Source organism: Nelusetta ayraudi, unplaced genomic scaffold, assembly GCF_046127955.1.
Source record: "Nelusetta ayraudi isolate G7.1 ecotype Tasmania unplaced genomic scaffold, CSIRO-AGI_Nayr_v1 ptg000002l, whole genome shotgun sequence".
In the NCBI taxonomy this organism is placed as follows: domain Eukaryota; kingdom Metazoa; phylum Chordata; class Actinopteri; order Tetraodontiformes; family Monacanthidae; genus Nelusetta; species Nelusetta ayraudi.
This window is the reverse complement of record NW_027466052.1, coordinates 6,132,646-6,159,674: the sequence shown is the minus strand read 5'-3', so window position 1 is coordinate 6,159,674 and position 27,029 is coordinate 6,132,646. Positions and strand designations below refer to the sequence as shown.

Genomic DNA, 27,029 nt, shown 5'->3' with positions numbered 1-27,029 from the left:
GCGCGGCTACTTTTCCCCTCTCCCTCGTTCACTCACTGGAGGAAGTTGCTGTAAGGAATCGAGCGCCACTTCAAATATACTAAATCCTAGAATGTTAAGAGTATAATATGGTGCATTTTTCCGCAGGTCCCTGTCTTTTCCACTTGCCTATTGCCTATTTTTCTCCAGATCTCTAATCTGCAACCTCTCCACCTTCATTGAAATCATTTTACATTATATCCATATTTCTTTTTATTTTCTACTCCTGTTTTTTTCTCTACCGCCGACTGTCTTTCTCATATATTTTTTGGCCTTTCCTTACTCTTTATGTCTCCCTGCTCGAGGATGAGCTGAGATATAAGGTCATGGATGCCTGCCTCTGCCGCACCAGGCCGCTGATTGTCTCCCCGCCCCATCCTCTCTCTTTACCTCCAGCCTCCCGAGTACATTAAAACTCTTTACCTATTCCATCTGTATGTTAATGCACCCAGCCGCGGCTTTCTTCTTTTGTTCTCCCGTCGCTGCGGAGAATGTCCCGCCATTTGCTCCCGTTTTTCTCTCCGCGCGACTCGATTCTGCTGAAATGTGATGTGGGAGATTTCACGGCGGCGTCGAAATGTTGTTTTACGACCACGCAAGGTCACCCAGAAGCCCTCTGTTACTCATCAGGTTTCAGCGTGTGGTTTTCTAATCACTAGTGCAGCTTTTTATTGTCAATATCTGTGGGATTTTATCCTATTAGATGTTCTTTATAGTGCTGTTGTCAATTGCATGGCGGCTCTTTATGGCCCCTGTCCCTGAAGCTTTAAACAGTAGTATACCATAACTACTTTCACTGGATGCTTGGCTCGTACTATTTATACTTGGTCCAATACAGTTTTCAGAATTTTTCCCATCAAAGGAACACAGTGAGAGACAAAGTATTTTCTTGGGCCTTTTTTTTATGCCACATAAAACCTCACAAACCACCAAAAAGGGCATCCGAAGTGCTGTCCTGTCTAGTCCTGTCAGTCACATAGCTGCCTCATGGAAAGGAGTAGCACAAATCACACCCCTTGAGAATGTTGTCGTATCTAAATGCTTGAATTTGTTTACTTGTATGTGTGTGTTTTTTTTTTTTTTTTAATGGATTTTCATTTAAACTCCCAATATTGGGCTATAAACTTGAATAAATGTAGTTCAAATCGCCCATCAGACCAAATGTTGTTTTGGTTTTGGTCTGCTTGGCGTGCTGCTTGGTGGTTGCAGCTGCTCTGATGCATTCACAGACATATAGCTCTATTTAGCTGCACACTCTCATCATATTTTCTTCCCCCGACACATTTTGGAAGCGTCTGCCGACGGAGATGAAAGTGAGCGCATTCGTCTCTCCGCTAATGCATCTTTCATTGCGGACACCCAATCCTGTCATCATAAGATCATGACGTCCTGTCCAGGAGACTTTCCATTGGCCGGCTCCCAGGACATTAGTTGCACATGTCACACATACTGGTGACCCGTGTGAGGATTATTTCTTAGGGGTTTTTTAGGTGGATTTTTGAGGGTCATGCAGCTACCCTTTAATATAGCACGAAGGATTTTAGAAGTAGACAGGCAGAGCTGTGTTTTAAGTATTTTTGTGCTTGTTGCTTTGTGTTAATGAGTTTGCAGAAAGGATATTTCTGTTGGTCTCTGGCCCGTTTTTGCTCATCAAAGTCTAAGAGTGTTGAAGCCGCTCCCTTATTTTCTTTGATTGAAATTTGACATTGGACAATTTAACCCCCCACCACCATCACCACTACCACTACCACCTGCCCCCACCCACCTCCCCCCATCAAAACCCCACACCGCTCCATTCCCCAGTCAGCAGCCTTCACGCAGCCTTTTAGCACCCTTGTCAATGCGGCCGTCCCATTCTGCCTCTCTATTCAAAGACACACAAACACAAATTTCATTGCGCCCCCCCCCCCCCTCCACCACCTCCCCCCCCCTCCCTCCGCCCGGACGTACCAGATGAGCCCCTCGGCTTCTCCACAAAGGGACCCCTCCTGTCGTCGACTGTCCCCCTCATCTAGTTTAAACACACAAACAATAACACAATCAGAAGCAGAAAGTTCCATCCCCTGACGCTACCAACACCCCCATCACTGTTTGTTTAATTATTTATTTTCAAAAATCTGTTTTTAAATACCCTAATATAGTTAAACACAATAAGCATTGCGATTTTACCACCTCACACTGCTCGACTCGTTTCAGTAGCTGCATTTCAGTAGCTTCTTTAGTTGTTGTCTCTATTAGCTGCGTGTCTTTTACTTTCCGTTTTAAAATATGTCCATATTACCAAATCTGCGCATTCTTCCATTTCACCATTAATCTTTTTTACTAAAACTTTGCCTCTCTCTTTTTGCTCACGTCACATGTCTTGACTTAATCTTTGGTAGCAGCTTCAGTAAGAATCTGTCAGGCGGTGCACACCTCTGTATGTGCAAAAAGCATTTTAGGGTTTCCTGTGGTCCCCTCACAGACTTGTGTCAAATCCACTGGTGTCTCTACATCACTAAACTTTTCTGTCAGCACCTTTGCTGCCAAATGTTTTCACTTGTCACCCTTGGGTCTTCAGCGACATAAACTCCATTCACACTTACAGTGATGTGCACGGCACTGGGGTCTACTTCATTTTTGTCATTTAAGTGGTAAGTCCCACAAAAGAATTTCCGCTTTTGGAATTTAAATGTTTTTTGCTAATTATTTTTCTCTTCTACATTCTATTTAAGGATCTAAATTTCTTTTATTCAAAGCAACATATTTATTATTTTTTAGTATTTTCAACGAGAACTCCTTCTCGACATTAACTTCATTAACTTCATTAACAGAAATTTTAATATGAGCTCCGATCACAAAGTTTGGGGAACAACAGCATTTTAAAATTCTGTGAACTTCGCAAAGTGCAACCAGTGTGTGCGCATGCACGCACGCACGCACGCACGCCCGCACGCACACACAGTTCATCCATACACATTTCAACTCATTTCAACAAGCCAACCAATTTCTAGAGGGAGCTGGCAATTACCTTGCAAATCTCTAAAAGATCTAGTTTTTCTAGCTACCTTTGTAACCCTGCTGACACACACACACACACACACACACACACACTATCACTCCTGCGCTGACAAATACACGACGTTGGCTCTGACATGTTCTAATGAGGTGATGACCAGTCTCCGGTTATAATTGCCTCCTACGCGGTTTCATTTCTTCCGAGCGTATTAATCATGTGTAGAGTTATTTAAAATGGCATAAATTAATCTTAGATTAAACGGACCCTTCAAAAGGCTTCAAACAATTAAAGACTTAGGTAGAATTTCCCCTGGGTTTGGCCCATTGGTATTTGAGTGCAGCAGTTTCAGGTGATTATCCCATTTTGGTGTGGCCAGACGGTGATTAATGTTATTTTTAACTGAGTTCTTCCTCATCTCACCTCCGCCCGCGACCTACTGCAGCGCACAAAGCACTTGAATGACCCCCGACGAGGAGTTAAATCACTCCCCATGCCGATTTTCTTTGCGAGCCAGCGTGCAGGCACGCGGCAGCTTTTGCTCGTTGGATAACCTGACATGCCAGATGGAAAATTTTCCCAATCTGATTAATTTACTTCACGTATCAACCTGAAAAGGGCCCTGTCAAAACCTCAGTAGGGGAGGCTCAGCCCAGTAGATGGCGAGTGGATAAGCCTCATGTCTGCCACATTCAGAGTGGACCAATCAGACTTCATCTTTGTCTTCCGAACAGGGCAAGGGGCCTTTGGCTCTCACCTCTTTCACCTCTTGATGCATCTTCAAGAAATCAGACTCTTGCATGGTTTGCCAAAAAAGTAAGGCCTTGAGACTACGACATGATACCACAGGCAGACCTTTGAGAAGACATTCAAAACATATTCAGTTGTGTTGCTTCTGCGCCAAAACCTGCTGCTGCATTAAAACTGGGTGGCTAAAAGCCGCTTCTGAAATGCCGAGGCAAGAGTTTATTGGTCCATTCTGAATCCTCGTCCTTCTCCCAGCATCTCTGCGTGCAAATGGTCTGAGAGCGCACCGTGAACCTTTATCCATCTCCATGTGGGTCGGGCTGGGATGTTATTGCCGCCTGGCAGGGACCAATGTGGAGGCAGCAGGGCAGAGTTAGAATTTGGCCAAACATCACTTCTTTTATTTCTGTTTTACTTCCCCCCTCTAACTGAGGCCGGGGTGAATGATTGATGAGATGGGTATCCAGCATAGTGGGGCACCCAGGAGCGCCCACTTCACCCGTCTCTCTCTCTCACACACACACACACTGATATGAGAGTAATTAACCTCAGACTGCGTTAACCCCAGCTGCCCATTAGAAGGACGACAGGATTGATGGACCTCCTCTAGTCCTTCAAAATCTTTGTAGTTTGTGCAGGATTGTGGCACAGGAGTGTGTTCCAGATTTCCTACGTGTACACCGACTTCACCGCGTTGCTTGACCGTTGTACTTGAGGATTGGATTTGAGATCACTGGGCCCAGTGGCATCCTTGGCTTCGATGTGTAAAATGTGTTTTTTGAGAGGAGCGTTGTGTCGCCGTTGGAGCTGAATTTCTGCTCATGGAGGCCGTGATTTGCAGTCCGGATAGTCGTCGCTCAAATCAGGATTGACAAGTCAATCTAAACTGCTGCTTGTTTATTTAATTGGGCGGCGACTCAGTGACAGGAGTCACATGGTCGTCTCAGTTTAACCGTCTCGTTTACAGCCTCCCCAACTCTCACCTTTGATCCCTTCAGTGACCTCTTTGACCCCACAACTCTTGTCCGGATCTCCCCCCCCACCCCCCTTGTCCACTCACCTATCTGTCGAGGCCGGTGATTGGGCGTGCCGCCATTGAAATATCACATGTGACGTCTCTGTTTGAGCTGTAACAAGTGAAACCTGCCGCCGTCTGACGAGCTCTGTGAGCTGCACGCCGCTAATGAGCAACTTAAGCAACTACTGCTTTCCGTTTATCCATTTTATCACATTTAAAAAGCAAATTAGATTTGGAAAATCTGAAACTAAATGTTGCCAGTGTGCTTTTATTGTGAGCTTTCTTTGATGGGCTGCGGTGTTTGCTGTAAATCATCAAAGATACGTCTCCAAAATAACCCGCCAAGCCGTTACTAATCTGTTGCACATAAATATTTAAGAGGTTTTGATAGCGCCCCTTCTTCTTTTATTTGCCTTTTATTATTATCTCCCAAACCATAATTAGAATAGTTATATAAGTCGAACTGAACCATACACTTCACATAAAGGTGTAATAATGTTTGTGGCTCCAATCTGTCGGACGATAAAAAGTAATCCGGCACAACAAGTACGAACATGTTTTTAATAGCTGCGAGAATGTCTTTTTATTTGGGCTCATTACTGGGTTTTACAGCCGCGGAAGCCCATAATTTCAGTGAATGACAAAAAGATAGATATATAAATAATCTGAAGGTTATGTTTGGGAGAAAGATTGGTTGCGGCGGATATTGAGTCTGAGTGGCGCAGTCTTTTGTCAAACTTCATTTCTGAAAAAAAAGAAAAAAGAATCGCATAAATGATTAAAAGGGGAAACGGATAAACCTGAATGGCGCTGCCTGAAGGTGACGCTGACCAGTCGCACACGGCCGGCCTTTATTTTGGGGATAAACCTGCCGGGGAGTGGAGGGGTGGAGGGTGCCATGGTGTCTGTCACGGAATCAAAAGAGTCCATTGTGGAACACACACACACACACACACACACACGCGTACATGGCTGTTACAGGCAGTTGATTCAGCGCAGGTGCCCCGTGTTTGTTAGCGACAGCGCTACGCAGATACGACAGCGGTACGTCTACGTGATACGCAGTTTATGCTGTTTAACCACTACAAAAGGTCCCGAATTACCATACAACCACTAAAAAGGTGCAAAGATACATATCGTTATGTTTTATGTTCTTATCTGGTGGAGTCAGCCGTTGCTTTAGCATCTCTTCAGAGAATGTATTTGTGTTTGCACAACTTTTCACATTTCATTGCTGAATTTTTTTTTTTTTTTTATAAGTGTGTTAATTATTTCATCAATTTTCTTTTTTTTCAACACATTTGTTTTGTGACTGCTGTGAGTTGGAATCTTGTGTTGACTTACAATACGTTTACATTTAGACAATACATAATCAGTCTTTCCTGATCTGAGTATACCCACCAATCGGTCTTTCATGAGTGAGTATACCCACTAGAATAAACTAGACTACACCACTGGCCAGCGAGTGTGTCGCTAATTTCTCATCTGTCGCCTCAACGGGAGCCACAGCTCCTCACACCCGTTTTCCTCATTCCAATCCTCTCCGTCTTTCCAGGATCATCCCTTCATCATCCAGTTCAACGACGGCAACGCCGAGGTGGTGTCCATGTGGGTGTGCCGCTGCCTGGAGGAGAGGCGAGCTCAGCAGGGCCTCTGACCTCCTGACCTGCACGGATGCAGTTTCACCCTCCCCCAACAAAAGAAACAAAAATATTATCCCCGTGAAGTGTTTCTCCTGTGTGGCTGCAGTGACGCAGACGTCGCACGAAGATCAAGCGGGGCTCTCTGTCCCCTTCTGGCCCCGTTGTTGCAGCGCTGAGCCGAACGTTGCGGGAGACTCGAGGTGAACGGCCCCTGATCGGAGCCCGTCTGGAGCAACATGCTTCCGGCCACCTGTGCTTTACTGTTGACAGCCCTCTAGTGAATGTTGACGTTTTCGCCTGTGAGTTTGCTGCCCGTGCCTGTTCCCCCGCCCCCACTGATATAATTTCTTACCTCAGCTAGCCTAAAGATGCGACCACAGAAAAAAGAAAAAACCAGCAGGTAAATGAATCGCGGGACCGTCGGGTTCCAGATTCTCCCTCATTTTTTGATAAGGAAGCGGTTGCATCTTTTTGTAAAGGTGATTTTTATTATTTTTTATTTTTTAACTGAACCTCTTTTCATAAAGCTAAAGTTTTCACACCATTTGCCATGAGCCGTGATTTGCCTTTTTCCACTTTGAGTCGATTGCACATCTTTCATTTTTCTTTGCACGGACACGCTTGGTGTTAAATACTGCTGCGGAGACAATTCCCCTTTATTCAGCGGCTTTGTTTTGTTTCTCAGAAACAAATCTCAATCACAATCTCAGAAATCACTTTTTCCACTCATAATTCATAGCTTTGTTTTTTCCGCCCCCTACCAAACTTTAATTCTGTTAATGCTGTCTTGCTCCACACAGAACTTTCACATTTATTGTGTTCCCTTCGTGCTCGAGTCATAAAACGTGAACGCAAAAAGAGAGACCACTAAACAAACAAACAAACAAAATGTAACACATTCTTACATGTAAAGGCAAATGAACAGCTTTAACTGATAGTATTGCTTGATACCCTGATGATGCCTTCATGTACAGCCGCAGAAGTCTGGTAGTTCTCAAAGGCATTGAGATTCCAGTACATCTACATATTCATAATTGTCTGTCGAAGGTCAATGTAGTGCATGGACACTCTCATCTTAAACTCTTCCTAAAAAGGGTTGTATAGCTTTAACAGTATTATCACCTTTGCCTGTAATCTTGGTTGACGTCCGCTCAGCCTCCGTTTCCTGAAACCCCAAATAATGTTTCAAAAATAAGTAACAAATATTTTCTAATACAAAATAATTGCGCCCACAATAAACCACATTGAACATTTTGTCTATCGTTGCTGCGTTACACTCGCGTACAACAGCATGGAAGCGCCATTTCGCATAGCGCCCCCTACAGGTTGTGTTATCAGTTTATCGAGTCAATATTTCGCAGTGGATTTACGCATCATTAAAAGATTTTCGGGTGGACCACGCCTCCATTTTAAGCACTTAATCAAATTAAAAAAAAACAATCCATTTCAACTGTGCCACAAGATGTCAATTGTGTAATAAAAAAAATGTTTTAAATCAATATTTAAAAAAGAACTTTATACTAAACTTGAGCTCTAGGTTTTTCAAGATTGTTTTAAGAATTGCATATTCTGCATTAAATTGCATGTATCAAAATTATTATTAATAATTATCACATCAGCTCATCTGCAAGATATCCAGCAGATACATTTTGCAAATTGGCTGTTTGCAAGTGAAGCCAGACATTGATCAATCTGGTCAAATCTGTTCATGCTTGTCAGTTGTTTATTTGTCTTTTGTTTTTGTCTTTGCTACTGTCAGTCACCCCTCGAGTTGCACATCAAACCCGAAATTCAAAGACGAAAAACATTTAAAGTCTGAACTGATGTATCTTCAGCTGCATAAGCTTGGACACAGCTTTTGTGTTGTGACTCTTATTTTTATATACATATGTATATTCATCTTCAAAATAGGTGGAAATATTTATTAGTTTGTATTATTTTTTAAAACAAGGATGGCTCTGCTGTTTTTTCTCTTCTTTTTTTTTGCCAAAGAACAGAGCATGATATTGCTGATGGTGCTCAGAAGATTCCCGAGTGCCCGCTGATGATGCTGCTTCTTCTGTAATTATGTGTCGGCACATATTCCAAATCACACCTAGCGAGTAATTATGAGAAAAATAAAGCTTAATAAACGTGACACTGTGGGTGAAATTCATTTTTGTGCACATTCACATTTGAACTGAATTTGTTTTACATAATTTTTAATGCTGAAATGTGTTTCTCAGTTAAGGAAAATATGTGCCAGAAGAAAAGGAAGAGGTATTGGGGGATGTTTTGGTGGCTCCTCCGTCCCAACTGGGCATCTCGGAAAGGTCTGTCCCTTTATGACCTCAGGGGAAGATCTTCTGATGGGCGCTTCCTGCACGATGGCGCGCCACGTCACAAAGCTGCAGTCATTTCAATCTGGTTTTAACCGTGGCAGATTCCACTGAGGTAAAACTGACCTCCACAGCCACGAGAAGGTCTCGGCAGTGCCGTGGACGTACAGCCGAGGTCTTGGCAGTTCTGAAGGCTATTGTTGTCGTATTTTGTGAAGCAAAGCAAACTTTTTTTTTAAATGGTTCAAAATAGCTGGCAGAGCAGCAAAAAAAAAATCAAAGACAATTATTAAAATGCACATTGCTGAAAAGAAGTATTGCTGTTCCATTTATGTAGAAGCAAACTTGAATAAAAAAAAAAAAAAGACCCTTGTCATTTGTTCTGTTTTGTTGTGATTTTTCTTTGTTATATACAGACTTGGTCTTGTCTCGATCTCGATCCTCTCTAGTCTTGATAATGTCTTGGTCTCAGTTGGTGCGGCCTTCACTACAACACTGCTGAAGGCAAAATAGAATCCAACCAAGTCGACACCTGCAAGGTGGACCAGATGAAGGCGCTGGTGAGTACTTCACTGCATCATTGAGCTTGTCCCAGCGTTGTCTTTACAGGGTTTTCCAGTGACAGTAATGTGTGTCAACGACTCGACTTAAAGACCTCATGGAGACGGACTTTGCAATTAGTAATTTGACATTTTTCATGTCTTCCCAGATCATGACTTGATCCCTGCTGTCCAAAGTTCAGTCACTAATTTGCATTCCATTATTAATCTTAGTCAACCTTTAATTAACGTATGTAATACTGATGAATATGTGCGTTTAAATGTGAAAAGTTCAAAGTTTAAACAAACTGCGTTCGCGAGTCGGTGGGTTTATATACTGACATTCAGTTGGTCTCCACCTGTGTCATGCAGTGTTTTTTCTCTCTGCAGGTTAATACATTTCATTTGTAACAATCTCTTATTAGTTTATAATTCATCAGTTCAACTTTAAAAAGTAAAAGCAAGGCATGAGCATCTTAATAACACATCTATGTTTCTGGTAAACCAATCAGTCTAACTCAATAGTTTCACATGCACATTTAAACAAGTTATTCTGTTTCTGTTGCCGTAGTAATGCCTCAAAAATATTCCACAAAAACTCCATTTACAGTGAAATTATTAACGCAATAAACACCAAAGGAAAAACATATCATATGTTTTGTATGATTAGGTAAAGGTCAGCACAGCAGTTTGGTCAACAAGTCAACTGATCCATTTGGCTCAAATGTTCCAAATTGAGATGGGAAGGATCTTTATTTAATAAAAAGGAAACCAAGTCAGACTTTAACATTCATTCATTTTCCATGCCCGCTTCTTCCCGAGCTCAGGGTCACGGAGGTCTGCTGGAGCCTATCCCAGCGGTCATAGGGCGAAGGCAGGGTGACACCCTGGACAAGTCGCCAGTTAATTGCAGGGCCCATACTTTAACAGACACTCATATTTACTTATTTATCATTCTAATGTATTATTATCATTCTATCTTTGTGTTATTTCGAAGTAAACAAACCCAACATCTACTCTTGCTTCCACTCTTGTGGCCTTGGTAGCCTCTCGATCCCTCCAAAACCTTCTGCAATGCCAGTACAATTAAGTACAATTTTCCCAAATGCAGTCTTTGAAGGCCAGCCACATTTTTACAACTCTGCACAAGTGTGTGTGGCAAAGCGGCATAATAAATGCTTTGGAGGACCCTGACACACTCCTAAACAGCTGGTGCGTCAGAATATTAATCATATTGTAATAATAATCATGGCTGTTAAAGCACGAGCATTCCTGGCGTTATTTGGTCTTTAAATGAAAACATTTTTACAGATGAGCCAAGCAGCAGCAACTTGAGGCTTCCTATATCACAGTGCTTAACTAAACTCTTACCAAAGCCTGTAAGCTGTAACTTTAAGACTATTTTCCACCCAGAAAAGCCTTCAATGCGGGTCTTTCCTTTTCTTTTAATGCCAAAATGCCAGTCACTTCTAATGGAGATGGATGCGACCAGCTGCAGCTTTAGCAGCAGCACGGTTTGCACTCATATCCTCTTATTCTTTATCAACTCACTGACTTTAAAGAGGCATTTTGTACCCTGCTTTCCTCATCACATCACAGTGCTGATTGCAAATGCTTTTGATCGGAGCTCGACATGATGGATGTGTGCATATGTTTCTATTTTCTGTAGAATCCTCTTATGTCAAATGAAAAGCCCCCATTCAACTATGTTGACAACTCAACTATGACGGCACCTCTACGCAATGACGTGGCGGCTATCACTCCTCCCCATCCCGTCGTGTCAGTGAAGCTGATCTCCCTAAACTGCGGCGGTGATGATGATCCGTCAATCCGACCCCCTCGGTGACAGTTCCCCCACCCTCCACCAGCGCCGCGCGGTATTATCAGGTGATCTATGGCCGCGCTCCATGTGACCTATTGTGATAATATGTCTGGGATGAAAATCGGGACGCTCCATGATCTCATCTGGCGGGCCTCCGCTCGGGATATTGAGCGCGCTTTGTTTGGGGATGCGTCTTCATTTGCGGCGCGCCGGGACGCCCCGTATTCCCAAAGTCCCAGTGCGCTGCGTCTCCGCCTTGTGTCGGCCGCTGACCTTTCCCTCCCCTCCATCCCACATCAGTCCCACTTGATTAGCACATCAGGCGGGACAATGCGCGGCCGCGCCCGTGTAGCCAGCTATTACCCACACTGCCCTTTTATCAATGTCCTGTAATTAAAATGTCACCGTTTAATTTTCGATCCGTCGCTCTCCTCTCGGCGGACTTTCTCCTCTAATATAAGAGGCGGAGGGTGGGGGCGGAATCGAACCAGTCTGTTCACTGGAAATACAAAAAAAAAAAAAGGGGTGGGGGTGGGGGGTAAGGAGGAAGCGTTTAGGTGAGGCGTTCAGGGATCAATAGAGTCCGAGGGGCGGATTGATCCGCGCGTTAAATGGAATCTAAAGGCCGGCGTGGTTTTATATGACGCTTATATGTTAATGATAAAGCATTTGGCTCTATAGATGATGCACTTTCAAACCCTGGCCTGATCTACGGGGGGGCTTCATCTGTTTTAAAGTCATATGATAAAAAATGTATCAAAATTACAACCTAACAGATTCGGCTTCGAAAGCAGCTAAATTCAAATGGTCGTTCAGCAGGTGATGACGTTTGAGACACGTGGAATCGCCTCATCCCGCTTGGGCTACATTTGTCGCCAGCAATTAAACGAGTTGCTTTGAATCAGCGTTAATTAATCACGTGACGCCAGGGCCTTTTTAAACTTGACCCCAAGCAAAAGTTCACAAACATAATAAATGACAAAATTAAAACATTTTACAAATATTTCAAATGGATTAATTATTAGACTTGTCCAGGGTGTCGCCCTGCCTTCACCCTCGACCCCGTGACCCTCAGGAATACTGGGGGTTTTGTAAAGTAGTAAATCATAATTTGCCAATAATAATAATCAAGGTTGGGGTTCACTTAAACGTTTTCATTTTCGAAAAGAAACTCGAGGGTCACATGAAAATGTGAACAGAAATTTAAAAAAAAAAGAAAAGAAATTGCGATGAATTCAACAATACACACTGTCATCTTCAGGGAATAACAGGATATTGCGGATACTGCCTGTAAAGCCTTCCCTCTGTTCACTTTGCACTCCGTTTGTGCTCTTCTTATGAGAATCAGAAGTCTTCGGGTCGCCTACACGAACCTGTCAGCCAAAGTCTTTAAGTCAAACGCTACAAAACGCGGCGCTGCCTTCACTGTCCTCGTCAATAATCCATCAGTTCACCTGTCGCGTCCCTAATGACTTAAAGCCGGGGCCATGAATGTTTCAGGCGAACCGTTTGTTTAGACAATCGGTCGCACATCAACGAGCTCGTCCGTGGTGCGTCGGACAGTAATAACGCGCGGCTCGCCGCTGAAATGTCTAATTAAAAACTCCCCTCCGCCTCCGCAGCTCCTGCCACGTCAGCTCACGTTTCCCCCGGAAAAAAAAAAAAAAAAAAAACAGCGACAATGGGCTCTTTTCACGTCGGCGGTCTAAATAATTAAGAGGAGAGGAATAATTACAGTATAAAATTGTAATTATTGGTGGCGGCTGCAGGCAGGGAGGGGGAAGCCTGCCTGCCTGCCTGCCGCTGCTTGGTGAAAGAGGAGAGGATGCGCTCCGGATCAGGTTCGACATCAATAATGCACAAAGGTTGTATGCACGCTTCATACACACACAGATTGTGTGTGTGTGTGTGTGTGTGTGTGTGTGTGTGTGTGTGTGTGTGTGTGTGTGTGTGCGCGCGCGCGCGCGCGCGTGTGTTTGGTATTTTAATAACTTTCAGGGGAAACAAGTTATTTTGTAATACTTTTCTTTTGTCAAATTTTTAAAAATTGTGTTCGTTTTTGCTTGGATTTTCACATTTTGAGTGCACTGTGTTAATCTTGACTTCTTGACATTTGGAAGTATTGGTTTGTTTGTTTTTTAATTATTGGATATAGTTGTCATTTTCTGGCAATGTGGTCATTTTCTGCTTGTTTAACCTGATTCTGTTATTTTCTTTTTCCGGAAAATTTGAGTCTAACCTCATATACTATAATCCTCATTACTGATAATTTTCCCAGTGTAATGACAACTCTCCCACTGGGTGTATGGAAGGTCTCGCAAAGCATCAGTTCTGAGCAGCACGCTAACGTTTTTTCAATGGAGGCAGTGAACAGAGGGTTAAATATATGGTTTAATGTAGGTTTTGTTGAAAATGACAGCTAATTGTGCTGCTTCTAAGATGAAAAATAAAAATGGTAATAAGACCTTTCAATTGGAAAAAAAATAATATCACTTTCATCTCAGTATGGCTGCCGCTCTTTACTTTTATGTTTTTTTTTCTATTCATTTTCTAAATGATTAGAAACAGAGGGAATTGCACTATCTGTTGCCTTTTTTCCCCTTAGCAAACCCTGAAACTTCTAAATCAGCAAATATTGAAAATGGTTATGAAAAAAGAAGTGTATCACCAAAGCAGATGTCCTTGTGTTTGGCAGAGTCTGATCAAAAAAAGCTACATTTTTGTAAAACATGCAAAAGTGCATCATTTAGTGACATCACAAAATGTAAACCTTAAAGTATGGGATGATTACAAAGCAGGAAGGTTTTCATCAAGCAAAGATTTCCAATTTTTCCAGTTTTTAAATCCCAAAGCCTTTCTATCAATACTAAACTGAAGACCCTCTGCTAATAATAATGACAGCAAAAATTAATTTTCACTCTGTTAAAATTTCTCCTGAGAATGATAACACTGCAGGTCAGGTGTGACGTCACACTGTGGTCTTCCTCTCTTTGCGTCCTGCTGTGTGTGTGTGTGTGTGTGTGTGTGTGTGTGTGTGTGTGTGTGTGTGTGTGTGTGTGTGTGTGTGTGTCTGCCCACCTGCTGCAGGTGAGCACGCATGCCCGTCCCATGTCTGTGGAAGCGGTTCTGTGTATCTGAGGCTTGCAGCGTGAGTCACAGTCCTCCTCGATACGTTCTTGCTGCTTAAAACTCTGATCACCCTTTGCGTTTGTTATAGTTTTTCTTTCTGTTTCCGCGCTCCTCCTCTTCCTCTTCCTCCTCCCCCTCATTCTCTGCCGCTCGAGCCTCGATCGGATTGATTTTGCGTGTCAGGCCCGCGGTGGAAGCCCTAACAGATGGTGGTGTAACTTGATAAATGAGCTCTGGCCTTTTGTCGCTCCGGCTGGTCGGCCGAAGTGCCGCTCGGGTTTGACTCGTGTTCGGTCGGAGGGGGTGAACGCAAGACCTCAGAACACAGCCATCATGTGTGGGGTCAATACTGGCACCGTGTCTTCCACTGTTGGCCCGGAGGCGGCCTCAGGGGGCTTCTATAGACAACGCTGTCATCTTTTTATTTCCTGAGCTTAAAGGCCCAGTGTGTGTGGCATTTTTAGTGACCTAATGGCATAAAATCAAATTTCAAAAAACATTCACATGTATGTTTTTGTGAGAGAATATTACTTGTATTATTTTTAACTCAACTTTTTACAAATTAAAAAGTGAGAATTAATCCACTTGGTTTCCCCGTTTGACCCTGGTTTGACCCTGATTTTACCTTACCTGACCTCAACACTAGTGGGTGATGTGACCCTTCAGATCCAATGGGCCAACAAAACAGGGAGTAGGACAGAAAGGCCTGCTGAAGTCACATGATTTTTCCAAGGCAGCTCACTCAGCCACTCTGATTGTAATTTTTTATATATACACGTCATGTACATGTCATGGCCCGGTGACAACATGGCCATTGACATCATCATGTGCATGATAAAAAAAAAAAAAAAAAAAAAAGGCCTTGTTTGCAGTGTGTTTTCTTCCCACTGGATGCCACTAAATCTCACACACTGGCCCTTTAAACCCACAGCCTCCATGTCCCTTGATTCGCTTAATTTGCCTCAATGTGGAAGGACAACAGATATTTTCTTAAGATTGACTCTCAGTGTGTCTCCACTGGCAGGTCAGCAGGGGCCTAATAGTGCGTTTTATTGTTACCATATTGATATTATATATATCTTATATATGAATATATATATTTATTTTTTTTTCGTGTTTTTCCTTGCTGAAAAAAAGAAACAAACGGTGAATTATTAACGGCGGGGAGGCTCGGCGCGTCTAGTGGAGGAGAGGGAGGGAGGGACGAGCTGTTACATATCAGCCTGAGAGGAGGAGGAGAGAGGAGGAGAGAGGAGGAGAGATGTGTCATGTGCTTCCTGTCACGCCATTCACCCCCTCAGCATCCAGCGGGATGGAGGTCCTGCCTGCTGCCTCCTGCTCCCAAATAAAGTGAAGCAAAATAAGCCGCGCGCTCAGACTTTTCTCCGCTCACACCTGCAGTCACGCGCCGCTTCCTGGACGCAAACCGAGCCGCGGTTCCTTTCGGTTCTGTTTTTCTGTTGATAATTTTTTTTTTCTTTTCATTTTTCTATTTATTCTTTCTGCATCTATATTTTTTGGAGTGTGTCGTCTTTTTCTGGTGGACAGGTATGTGATTTTCCCACTGATTATTAGCCCAGATATTGTGCCTTTTGACCGCAGTCGGTGTTTCTCCCTCCCCGTCTTAACGTCCATAACGTCCGTGAATTTGAACTTGAAGTGCACCAGGTCTGTAAATGTTGCCGAGTCCATTGTTTAAACAGAGTTGCCTTAATGTCCGTTGTTTAAACGCGCTTTAAGCCGCTCCGAGCCGCAGAGTCACCGGCGGGACGCGCGTAAGTAAGTACGGCGCAGGTGAACGTGCCATAGGCCCGCACTGGAAGCCTAGTTCCGCGCACCAAGCCGGGGCTAATCTACACAGAAGCTTTAATTATATATAGGGCTGGTCTTTTATTAACAATGCGAAAGACGCGCTGTTGGATCCGTGTAATTGCCTGCGAAAGCGGCTTAAGGCCTGATCTTTTCCTCCCGGCTAAGCGCATTGGCGCAGCTCAGAGCTGATTTTTCCTTCTGTCCTGATCCGCGTCTAAGGATCTTATGTGACTCTTAAGCAGTTGGCCCCGTTAAGTGCAGAGCCGATTTCGAAGATAAGAGGAGCAGCAGATCCACCTCCTGCACAAGAGCCCTGATAACCTGAGAGATGGAGAAGGGGTGGGTGGGGGCGAGGGGGGAGGCGAGGGTGAGAGAATTCACCGAGGACCAGCTGATAGCAGAGATACATTTCAGCACGTCTGATTGATTTCACTTTTAATAGAGCAGCCTGCAAATAATGATAATGAGTTAGATTTTTTTTTTTTTAATAATATTATTATTGTGATTATTGTGATCAGACCTTGTTGATATTTCGCCATTAACATAAACATTATCATATTTTTTTAAATTGCAAAATATATTTCAGCAATAATTAGTGTTTTTTTTTTTTGTTTTTTTAAATCACTCCATATCTCAATATGTAAAAATGTTCCCTTTATTTTAAATGCCAATCTCTGTTACAAGCTATACAGTCATTACGAGGTGACGCACTGGCTATCAATCAATCAGACTTGATTTCTGTAGCACTTTTCATACAAGGAGAGTAACACAAAGTGCTTCATACAGTAAAAGCATGAACAAAATACACATGAACATACACGCACACACAAACAAACATACAGTAAAATTTGGATTAAACCAAAACTGGAACTGAATAAAAAGTGGCTCTATGAGGCTGAGTAAAAAGCCCTGCGGTCACTCCGTCTTCTCTGTCCACAGGCTTCCAGGGATGGAGTCGATGCCCGGGCAGCTTCGAGACGCAGGCCGAGACGCCAGCTCCCCGTCAGCGGGCTCCAAACAGGACGCGCCGAGCTTCTCCGGCCCGCCCGGTTCCCTCAAGCCGAACCAAGTGAGCGAGACCTCGCTGTACGGAGTCCCCATCGTGTGCCTGGTCATCGACGGCAAGGAGAGACTGTGCCTGGCGCAGATCTCCAACACGCTGCTCAAGAACTACAGCTACAACGAGATACACAACCGGCGCGTGGCGCTGGGCATCACCTGCGTGCAGTGCACGCCCGTGCAGCTGGAGCTGCTGCGGCGCGCCGGCGCCATGCCCATCTCCTCGAGGCGCTGCGGCATGATCACCAAGCGCGAGGCCGAGCGGCTGTGCAAGTCGTTCCTGGGCGCGCACTCGCCGCCCAAGCTGCCCGAGAACTTCGCCTTCGACGTGTCGCACGAGTGCGCGTGGGGCTGCAGGGGCAACTTCATCCCCACCAGGTACAACAGCTCCAGGGCCAAGTGCATCAAGTGCAGCTTCTGCAACATGTACTTCTCGCCCAACAAGTTCATCTTCCACTCGCACCGCACCTCCGAGTCCAAGTACCTGCAGCCGGACGCGGCCAACTTCAACTCGTGGAGGCGCCACCTGAAGCTGACGGAGCCCAAGTCCGACGACGAGGTGTACGCCTGGGAGGACGTGAAGGCCATGTTCAACGGGGGGAGCAGAAAGAGGACTCTGCCCATGAGCAGCTCGGCGGCGTCCGCGTCCATGAAGGCGCAGGCCGCCTCCAGCCTGACGCGCGCCTCCCCGGAGATCCCGCACAAAAGCCTGCGCTGCGTCGAGGACCAGGGCAGCTCAGCCAGCCTGAGCCTGGCGGGCGGGACGCGGACCTACCCGGTCATCCCGGTGCCGAGCAAGAACTTTGGCATGCTGCAGAAAATCCCGCCGCCTCTCTTCCCGCACCACCCGTACGGCTTCCCGGGATACGGCCTGTGCCCCAAAAAGAGCGACGGCGTGGCGGACGCGAGCAAAGTCGGCGGCAGCCCCGGTGTGTTCTGGCCCGGGCCGAAGGACACCCTCTACCCGGCTTTCTCCATGTTTTGGCCCACAGCTGGAGGCCTGCCCATGCCCCCCTACCCGAGCTCCCCTCCTAAACCCCATCCTGAGCTGCCCGCGATCCGGCAGGCCGAGCTGGACCTGTCGGAGCAGAGCGACCGGGGCGCGCACACCCCAAAAGAAGCGCACGACGCCGGAGAGCGCTGCTCGAGCAGCTCCCAGTCCTCCTCCACCACCAGGAACGACGAGGACAAATCCGGGGACGAGACCTCCCAGAGGAAGATGAGCTACATCTCGGCCTTCAGGCCGGTGGTGAAGGACGCGGAGAGCATCGCCAAGCTGTACGGAAGCCGAGAGGGTTACGGCGTGCGGCCCGGCTACATGTCCCCGGATTTTATCAGCGAGAGCTCCAGCTACAGGTCGGCGTCACCGGAGAGGGAGAGCGTGGCGGACGACGACGACGACGACGACGAGGACCCGGACGTGGACGTGGAGTCGAACCGCGGGCCGGACGAGGACGAGGCCGTCCACGTGTCACCGGGAGCGGAGCGCCAGGACTCCCCGGTGTCGGAGCGGCTGTCGGTGGGCGCCGAGGAGAGCCACGAGCGCAGTGACGGAGCGGGAACGTCGCCGGAGCGCTGCGGGTCACCGGAGGACGAGGACGGGGACGGACGGATGCGCAACGGCTCGCCCGTCCGTGAAGTGAGTGACCGGGTGGAATGAAACTTTAGCGTTCCCCCTCCCCTGCGGGGAGAGTTTGTCCGCTGTCGCAGTGGTGCGAACGGTTTGGAAACCGAAGTAGCAATTGATCCGAGAGAAAAATAAAGAAACAAAATTTGTTTTATTTTCCATCAAAGCATTTTATTTAAATACAAGTAAAATATGGAGGGAAAAGGGAAGGAAATTGAACAACAGAGATGAATCCTTATTTAAAATAAATAAATAAACAAATGACCCACGAAAAAATAATTTTAATCTACAATTATTCCATTTTCGATCACTGTAATTAAATTAATATTCCTAAAGTGTTAGGGTTAATTTTATTTACCCCTATACCTACTTGGAAATGCGATTTAATTGCAGCCCTATGATATCTGTATTTAAAAAAAAATGTAAAGTGTAAAGTGTATTCTTTATGGGGGGAAATTAAGGGTCTTTTTAGAATTGCGGGACTTTGAAGAAAAAAGGGTCTGTAATTGCGCGTGTATTTGCTGGAAATGACATGTAATTGAGGCACGTGATTAAATTCGAGTGTGTGTGCTCCGTGTTACAGGTGTACGCGCATGAAAAGGGTGGCCACGTGATCCAGGACGAGCACCCGTCGTCCGTGTCGAAACAGACGATCAGAAACAACGGTGATTTATTCTACATACACAAATCAAACCACCGCCAGCTTTTGCAAGAATGGAGAATTTCTTTTTTCTGCTCTCACTCTCTTTTTTATAATGTGGCCTTTTTGTGTTTCAGGAGTCATTCACATGACTGACGTGCACAGCCAGCGGACTGCAGCATCTCAGCAGGAGCTCAAGAGCAGACAAGGTTTTATTATTTTTAAATTATGAATTTAAATAAAAACCTGCTATAACTATTTTTTTGTTGCAATTTACAAATAAATAATACATAGTATGTGTTATGTATATATTCATTTTATGTGTTCACTTGTCTGTGTGCAGCTGATGGAGCTTTGCGCATTGACATCAGCGTGCACGAAAATGATCTGGAAAACATGGCCAAAGGTAAGGAAGGCACTGTTTGACATCAAAGCAATTTAAATACATTTATTGTTCTTTGTGAAAAGCGTTAATTGTTATTTTAAGTGTAATTTGGCTTGCCTACATTTATTTAAATGTACATTTAATAATATGGGGCATTTATTGCAAATACATTCGTCAGGTTCTGTTTTTTTTTTTTTGTTGTTGTTGTTGTTGTTCCGGACAGTCACATATTTATAAAATCTTTAAACAAACTCTTTAAATCAAATCGAGTTTAGATTTTTTTTTTTTTTTTTTTTTTTTTAATTAAGCATCTATATTTTGAAACCACTCACCTTACAAAAGCAGCTAAACTGGATGGTTATTTTATTTCATTCTGCTAATTTGCAGGCCTATAGAGTGTTTCCCTTCGTTGTTAGAGCCACTTAATCACGAGATGTGGGAGGTTTTTGACTTATTATTGTGAGAGGAAATCGTTTAGAGGCTATTAATATTTTAACGAACGAAGCCATAACCCCGAGGCGCGTCAGCTAATTATTTTACAACGCTTGGAAAAACCCTGGGACTCCATTATTATTATCGTCTCGAGCTCCGGGCGATGTGCGGCAATTACTGCGGCAGCGGCGGGAGTAAAGGCGGTTAAATGGCTGTTAGCGGAGACCGTGAACGCACCTGAGATTCGGGCTCGACGAGCGGACTTTCAAAGTAAAACACGGCGATGAAGGTGGGGGGGTGGGGAGAGATTTTGCGGATCCTTTGTTTTGCCTTCGCGTGCTGCACCCTCGCCACCATTTGGTTGTTATTCAGAGGTTTTGCTGCAGGTGCGCGTGACTGTGGCAGGATGAATAATGAGACTGCACGTGGCAATAATTTGCTATTTCTCTTCTTTGTCGGGGTGAACATTCGCAGAGGAATTACAGAAGCAGCTCATGGAGCAAGTGGAGCTGAGGAAAAAGCTGGAGAGAGAATTCCAGCATTTGAAAGGTAGGAAGTAGTTTAATTTGTAATCTCCATTATATTTTAAGTACAGTGCCCAAAGTCCGGGAATGCGCCTTTAAATGTGCCACCATCTGACTTGGCCCTCGGTGCTCTTCAGATAATTTTCAGGATCAAATGAAGCGTGAGCTGTCCTACAGAGAGGAAATGGTCCAGCAGCTGCAGATTGTTCGAGGTTCGTCTCTCTTTGGATTATTATCTCTCACACATAGACGTGTTCTGTAGATCAGTGCACTTCAAGTGTAGCCACAGAAAAGGCCGGACGGGACCTTATCAGTCACTCTCAACCATGCTGGACCGCAAAACTAAATCAGCCGATGAAAAGTTGCACTTGCATATTGAAGCCGTCTGCGGCCCTTTCCTGTAAAAACCACAGTGTTGCCTTTTCCCCTTGCTGTTACATAAATGATTCAGTAACAGGAAGTTGAAACTGAAGCCACGTTGTTTTGTTTGCAAAAGGTTATTTCTCTCCTAAATCATGCTCTGGAAAATTGAATAGACAGACCATAATGTGGCACTGTATCGGTTACATGCAGTAGACGGCAACTAAAGCCGCCTGCTAAAGGATTGGTTTAGGGTTACGCAGGTTTAAATACAGGGCCGGAGTTACGCTGAGAGGTCAGTCTAAATACCAGAGGGGGACAAATGAAATGCATGAAGCCTCCACCAGAGACTTACGTCTTCATTGTATGCTTTCCTCTTCATATTATTATTATTTATTTATTTGCTTGCAGCCAGCTGAACCGTGAGAGAAAAAGGCTCGTATTGCAATACAGCAGAAGCTTGCAGGTCATTTTATTTGGTCGGAACTCATTAGAAATGATCATTTGATACAAATTTTTCCTTTTCATGCACAAACACAAATATGCAAGCGCTACTTTTTCTTAGAATCAAACGCAGACGACAGTGTGTTTTATTGTGAAAAATAAATCCATGTCTCCAACGGTGAGAACAGGCCTTTGTTCAGTGTGAGAATTCTGCCTTTAAAACATGTCCCCATTGCAGTGTGAGTGACGAGACATTCTGCTGCTTCTTAATTATTTAGGTTCAGTCAAAGATCACTCAAGGCTTCAGCTCTCTTCAGCATCTTTTGATTCAGAGATGAATAAGTGAAGAGTTTGGCAAGTCAAAGCTTTGAGAAAAAAGAAAAAGAAAAAGCTTGACGCAATGGAAGCCGTGACCCACATACCTGAATTTCCAGGCTATCCCTCATCAAGTGAATCACAATTGTTCTGTGTGATCCGTTTCTGGACGTGATCCTCACACCGATGTGCCTCATATCATTGGTTGATTAATTAAACACTAAATATTACAACTGAACTTGATGATTGGAAAAGCCTGTAATGTCAACTCAAACTTACACTTGGAGGTATAGCGCAGGCCTAAAAAGAGCATCTATGGTTGAAATTGTCAGACGCCAAGATGTGACGAGGTGACGACTAAAGTCACTCGACGCTTCGAGTTGATGAGAATGGGTCCTATGTGCGAAAAATAATAGATGTGAAGAGAGAGCACCTGGTTCAAAGTGTTGTGTCTGTGAAGTGTGGAAGTGCCCCTTCTGACCGATGGGTTCGTTTCTCCCCAGAAGCTCACGACGCTCTTCACCATTTCTCCTGTAAGATGCTCACGCCGCGTCAGTGCAGCGGCGCCTGCACCTTCAAACCGCCGCTGCTGCCTCCGTAGAGCCCCGCTGCACCTGCACCTGCACCAACACCAACACCTGCACCTGCACCTGCACCTGCACCTGACCCCTGCATCTGACCCTGGCACAGCCAAATAACACACACACACACACACACACACACACACACACACACACACACACACACACACACACACACACACACATTTCTGCAAGGTCATTCTGTACAGTCACACTAGCACTTGAAACTCACTCGGAGGTTTTGACTCTTGAACTCCATGAACTGTGAAGTGGAAGAGATGAGGATTTTATTTATTTTGCGTTCTGAACCAACGGCTCGTCGACCCAAAACAACCAACCAGAGAGTCTCTCTGAATAAAAGCTGTCTGCTTTTTAGTCTACAGTAATAATAATTTAAAAAAAACAAAAAAAAACAACAACACTATAAACAAAAGTATAAATATATATCACGTGACAATGTGCAATGGCTTGTATTATTGTGACATTCAGTTTGTGTCTCATTCTTTAGCTTTTAGTTGCTGGTTTTCAATGTCTTTGATTTTTTTTCCCCTGAAGCATATATTTGTTGATGTTGTTGTCGTTGTTGTTAAATCCATTTTGTGTTTAACTTATTGTTTAGATTCTGTATGACGCCTGTTTGTTGTTGAGCACTTTACACCAGCCCCATCACCACCATGCTGTCCTGTACCAAAACCTTTCATGTTATTTTTTAGCAAAGGATATGACTACTACAACTGCTACTACTACTATTGCTACGACCACTAATTCTAATAATGATTAAAAAAAAAAAGAAAAAAAAGAGCACACTGATATGAGCACTTATTTATTTCAACAGCAGTCCAGGTTCAAACAAAGATCAGATTTTTTTATTTAAAAAAAACAAAACTAAAAAACTAAAAAAATAATAACAACAAAACAAAACAAAACAAAACAAAAAAAAAAACTCACTCGTATATATTTTTTTTCCATGTCTGTCACTTTGTGTATCACAAGAGACAATACCAAAAGTCGATTTCCTGCCATGTGTGTCTGTTTTTGTAAGAATGTTGTCAGCACTGTCGGTCACGCTGCTGTTTTATTTCTTCACCCTTGCTGGATTAGATTTGTTTAAAAAAACAAAACAAAACAAATATTGCTAAAATAAATAATAAAAAAACAACAACACAGAGATGAAAAGCAGAGGGGAATAAAGAACAAAAAAAAAAAAAGAAGGTTTCTAACCCAACACGCTTTTGAGTTTCCCATTTCTGTATGTAGCCACGTCAATAATAAAACGTGAAAGCTCCCTCGTCTCCTCCGGCGGCCTCGTTCTTTTTTTTCTTTTTTTTTTTCTTAAAAAAGAGCCTTTCCACATCCTTCGCCTGCCCCCTGCTGGCACAGCGCGGCCACAACTCCTCATGGGACCGATCAGATTTCTCCTTATTGTATTTTGAGTTCAACATGATCTCTTTCATTAGTGGACTACATCGGTGCATGACATGTCCAGTCAGCTTATGATGTTTGATGTGGGAGTCACGGCGAGCAGGCTGATCTAATAGTGAAATCTAATTCTTCTGATGGGACCACTAATAGATATTGATTACGCCGCTCTGGGGCCCCTGGATGCTGCTGGATACTGAGGCAGATACCGCACATAATGTCACTGACACACGATGCATGTTAATTTTCTGCCGAGGTAATTGCCCTCCGTGGCTCTGAATGCTAACGAGGCCTGAGAGAAAGTGGAGCGTACGGCGGGCTGTGGCCTCACTGCGGCGTTGCTCAGCCAGAGGATGATGGATGGAGGTGACTGACATGCGGCACAGATGAGGAAAAGTTCAACAAATAAATATTTAAAGACACTGGAGTCGTTTTGAATCGCTGTCGTAATGTCGCGTTTTGGAAGCATTGCCAGCTTCTCTTGGGTCTTTTTTCGGGTCGTCGGCCCTCTGCTTGTTCTTTACTGGCAGTGTGGTGTCTCTCTTGGATCAGCGTGCGCTCATTTGATCACATTTCTCCTTTGAAGATTCCATATTGTGGGAATTCACATAATGTAAAAAACAACAACACATACGTACAGAGCATTATGTCTCTGCACAGTCGGTGAACTCATCAGACATGGGGACGGTTCACCCTTCACCTCTCTTGTTTGCTCCACCTTGCAGAACAATCAGCGTCTTGTGTGCTGCAACGCACACACAAGTCAACAAATTGTCCCTGTCTTTGATTGACAGCCCTACCAGGTGAGTGACAGCGACCTCGGCCAGGTTTTCTCTCCATCTATACATGTGGAAGATCCAACAAGGCACACATGGGCAAACTGCAGCCCGGAGGCCATATGCGGCCCGTCGAACTTGAAGAAATTATATCAATATTAAGTAAGTAATGAAATAGTTGTATTTCATTCATTTTTTTCAGTGTTTTAAAAGGTGTTTCCTTAGAGAGCTAAACACCGTGGGGCTTCAAAGACACATTTTCTTGTAAATTTTCAACTGACATTGAAGCACGTGTTTTCTACATATCCCATGATATCATTTTTTCTCCTATGAGGTGGCTCGCCACAACGCTCCTTCCATCTTCTCCTGCTCCGGGCACTCTGTCAAATTTTAGAACCCATTGTTGCCCACCAGTCAAAAAGCTTGCAACAAAGCATTGGGTTTTAACATAAGGTGGTTTAAACAGAAGACTAAATGTGCACTTCTCAGGACATCTGGGGAGTTTTGCAGGTGTAAAGCTGCTCTGCTGGTGAGCCGAATGAAAAATTAAAGACGCTTTATTGTTAAAATCCCAACTGTATTTGTCTTTAATGGCTGTTTGCGTAAACAACTTATCTTCACTTAAAGTCTCGTCTTCCGTCGGTCAGTCTTCCTTCTTGTGGTCTTCTGTCCACGCGTGCTTTATTTTCGGCCTCCCTGAGAAGTTTGTGGTCGTTGCTCAGATACGCTGCACCTTTTTGCGAGGCACTTTCCCCTCACACGGTCTGAGTTTGGTCGACCGGCTCTGCCGTTCATCTGCCCCCTGAACAGTTTCAGCACCTCCCCTTTCTTGTTACAACATTGCTCCATGTATAACGTTATAAGCACGTTTCACAGTGGAGTCTAGCAGACAGTTTGCATATTAATGCCGTCTTAAAATACTGACGTTATTATACCTAGCGGATCTCCGTTTATATTAATGCATTAAAATACAAGAAAGGAATGTGTTTGAAAACCAAATCAAACAAAAGATGCCAGTGGAAGTGATGCAACAGCAAACAACCCACTGTTCATTGTGCTTCATTTATTATGAATATTGAGACTTATTTAAGGTTAAGGTTGAATTACATCTGAGGATTTTCTTTATTTCTATTTTTTTCTTTTCCAGCCACATTGTGTGTTCTGAGTGTACGCTTGTGGGCCACCATTAACATCCATACGTTGTGATATCCAACACTTTAAAAGGGGAGTAATGTTTTATCCTCCAGTTGGACATATTGTCTCACAGTATTTGTAGCCTGAACCACCGGCTCTTTATCTGCTTGTCTAAACATGTGTGGTCAGTGAACACCTGTCCCTTCGCTGGCCATCAACAATGCAGCAGATGGCAGTGATACATAATGATATAATAAAAACCTCTGTATGAAACATGCAACACAACTAGTTTGTCAATAGAATCTTTGTATGAACCTCCAGGGAACGAGCGTTTCCTCATAATGGATCTGGGCCTGAAGCCTAATGTGTTTGGTGTAATAATGATTTTTTTTTCCTCCCCCCCCCCCCCTCTACTGAGGAAGTAAAAAGGCATCATATGAAGGAGCCCAAACAGATTCAGAAGGATGCAGACCTCAGCATCACCTCCATTTCCAAAAGCAAGATTAAATGAATTAGCAGTATTCTGGGATAATTATTATTATTATTATTTTTATTTTTTCATCCCTTTTGTCTCTAATAATTCTTTTTCAGAAATCCACATGCTGGATGTACTGTAGTTTGTAAACAGAAGGGAAAATATCCATTCAAACCTGATAAGAATTTGCATAGTTATTAAACTGTAATTTTGCCATGCAACCGTGTTTTGTACAATGTGTGTTCAGCCCTCATCTGTCACCTCTGAGCAGCCCGGAGAATCTAATTTCGTGGTGTGATCTATTTATGTACTTATTTATTTATTTGATTCTTTGGTTGACGAGAGAATGAAGAAGCACATTGTATAACCAAGGTTTTGGTTCTATCAACAAAGACAAACTGAATGTTTTCGGTAAGCTTTTTTTTTTTTTTTTTTAATGTAGAGAAATATCTCTCTGAAAATAATAAGAATGAGGATGATTACAGGTGTTGTAGTTGCTGTCATTTTGTTGCCTGACGCAACGGCGTGTACTGCCAACAGATGGCACTGACGTTGTAATTATTTGCAGTTCAACATCCGTTTTCCGACGACTGATAAACAAATTCATTTGTTTCCTTATTTTCTGATAATTTTGTGAAGTGTTTATTTATTGCCCTAAATTTTGATTATAGCATTGTATTATATATTGTATATTTTGAATATAGTACATGAGTATTTTTTCAACAGAGCGTGACATTTCGGTCATTGTAATTACGTTTACTTAAACAATTAATAAATTATAAGTCTTAATTGGACAAACAAAAAAGAGGGAAATTGA

General features: G+C 43.8%; 2 protein-coding genes across 5 annotated transcripts in view; both read left to right on the top strand.

Annotated features, from left to right (window-relative positions):
* The window catches only part of map2k5 (mitogen-activated protein kinase kinase 5), a 40,406-nt gene extending 31,848 nt beyond the window's left edge, over window positions 1-8,558 (top strand). For both annotated transcript variants that reach the window (XM_076019875.1, XM_076019868.1), the window contains one exon: window positions 6,334-8,558. In XM_076019875.1, the coding sequence (XP_075875990.1) occupies window positions 6,334-6,435 (102 nt within the window). In that variant the 3' untranslated portion in view covers window positions 6,436-8,558. The remainder of the gene's footprint in view (window positions 1-6,333) is intronic.
* Window positions 8,559-15,475: 6,917 nt separating this feature from the next.
* Window positions 15,476-23,687, top strand: LOC142884292 (SKI family transcriptional corepressor 1 homolog-B-like). 3 transcript variants are annotated; one of them, XM_076019819.1, is made up of 8 exons: window positions 15,476-15,777; window positions 16,981-18,739; window positions 19,311-19,392; window positions 19,505-19,576; window positions 19,711-19,773; window positions 20,659-20,733; window positions 20,846-20,920; window positions 22,331-23,687. In XM_076019819.1, the coding sequence occupies exons 2-8, from the start codon at window positions 16,991-16,993 to the stop codon at window positions 22,426-22,428; spliced, it is 2,214 nt and encodes a 737-aa protein (XP_075875934.1). In that variant the 5' UTR covers window positions 15,476-15,777; window positions 16,981-16,990; the 3' UTR covers window positions 22,429-23,687. The 3 variants fall into 3 exon arrangements, with proteins under 3 accessions (XP_075875934.1, XP_075875929.1, XP_075875921.1); XM_076019814.1 differs by lacking the exon at window positions 15,476-15,777 and having other exon boundaries at window positions 16,913-18,739; window positions 22,334-23,687; XM_076019806.1 differs by lacking the exon at window positions 15,476-15,777 and having other exon boundaries at window positions 16,913-18,739.
* The last annotated feature ends 3,342 nt before the right edge of the window (window positions 23,688-27,029 follow it).

Excerpts from the sequence above, each read along its gene's own strand:
- LOC142884292 (XM_076019806.1), top strand. The coding sequence starts at position 16,931 with ATGAGGCTGAGTAAAAAGCCCTGCGGTCACTCCGTCTTCTCTGTCCAC. Across the intron at positions 19,393-19,504 it reads ACAGACGATCAGAAACAACG|GAGTCATTCACATGACTGAC; the intron begins GTGATTTATTCT and ends TTTGTGTTTCAG. Across the intron at positions 19,577-19,710 it reads GGAGCTCAAGAGCAGACAAG|CTGATGGAGCTTTGCGCATT; the intron begins GTTTTATTATTT and ends GTCTGTGTGCAG.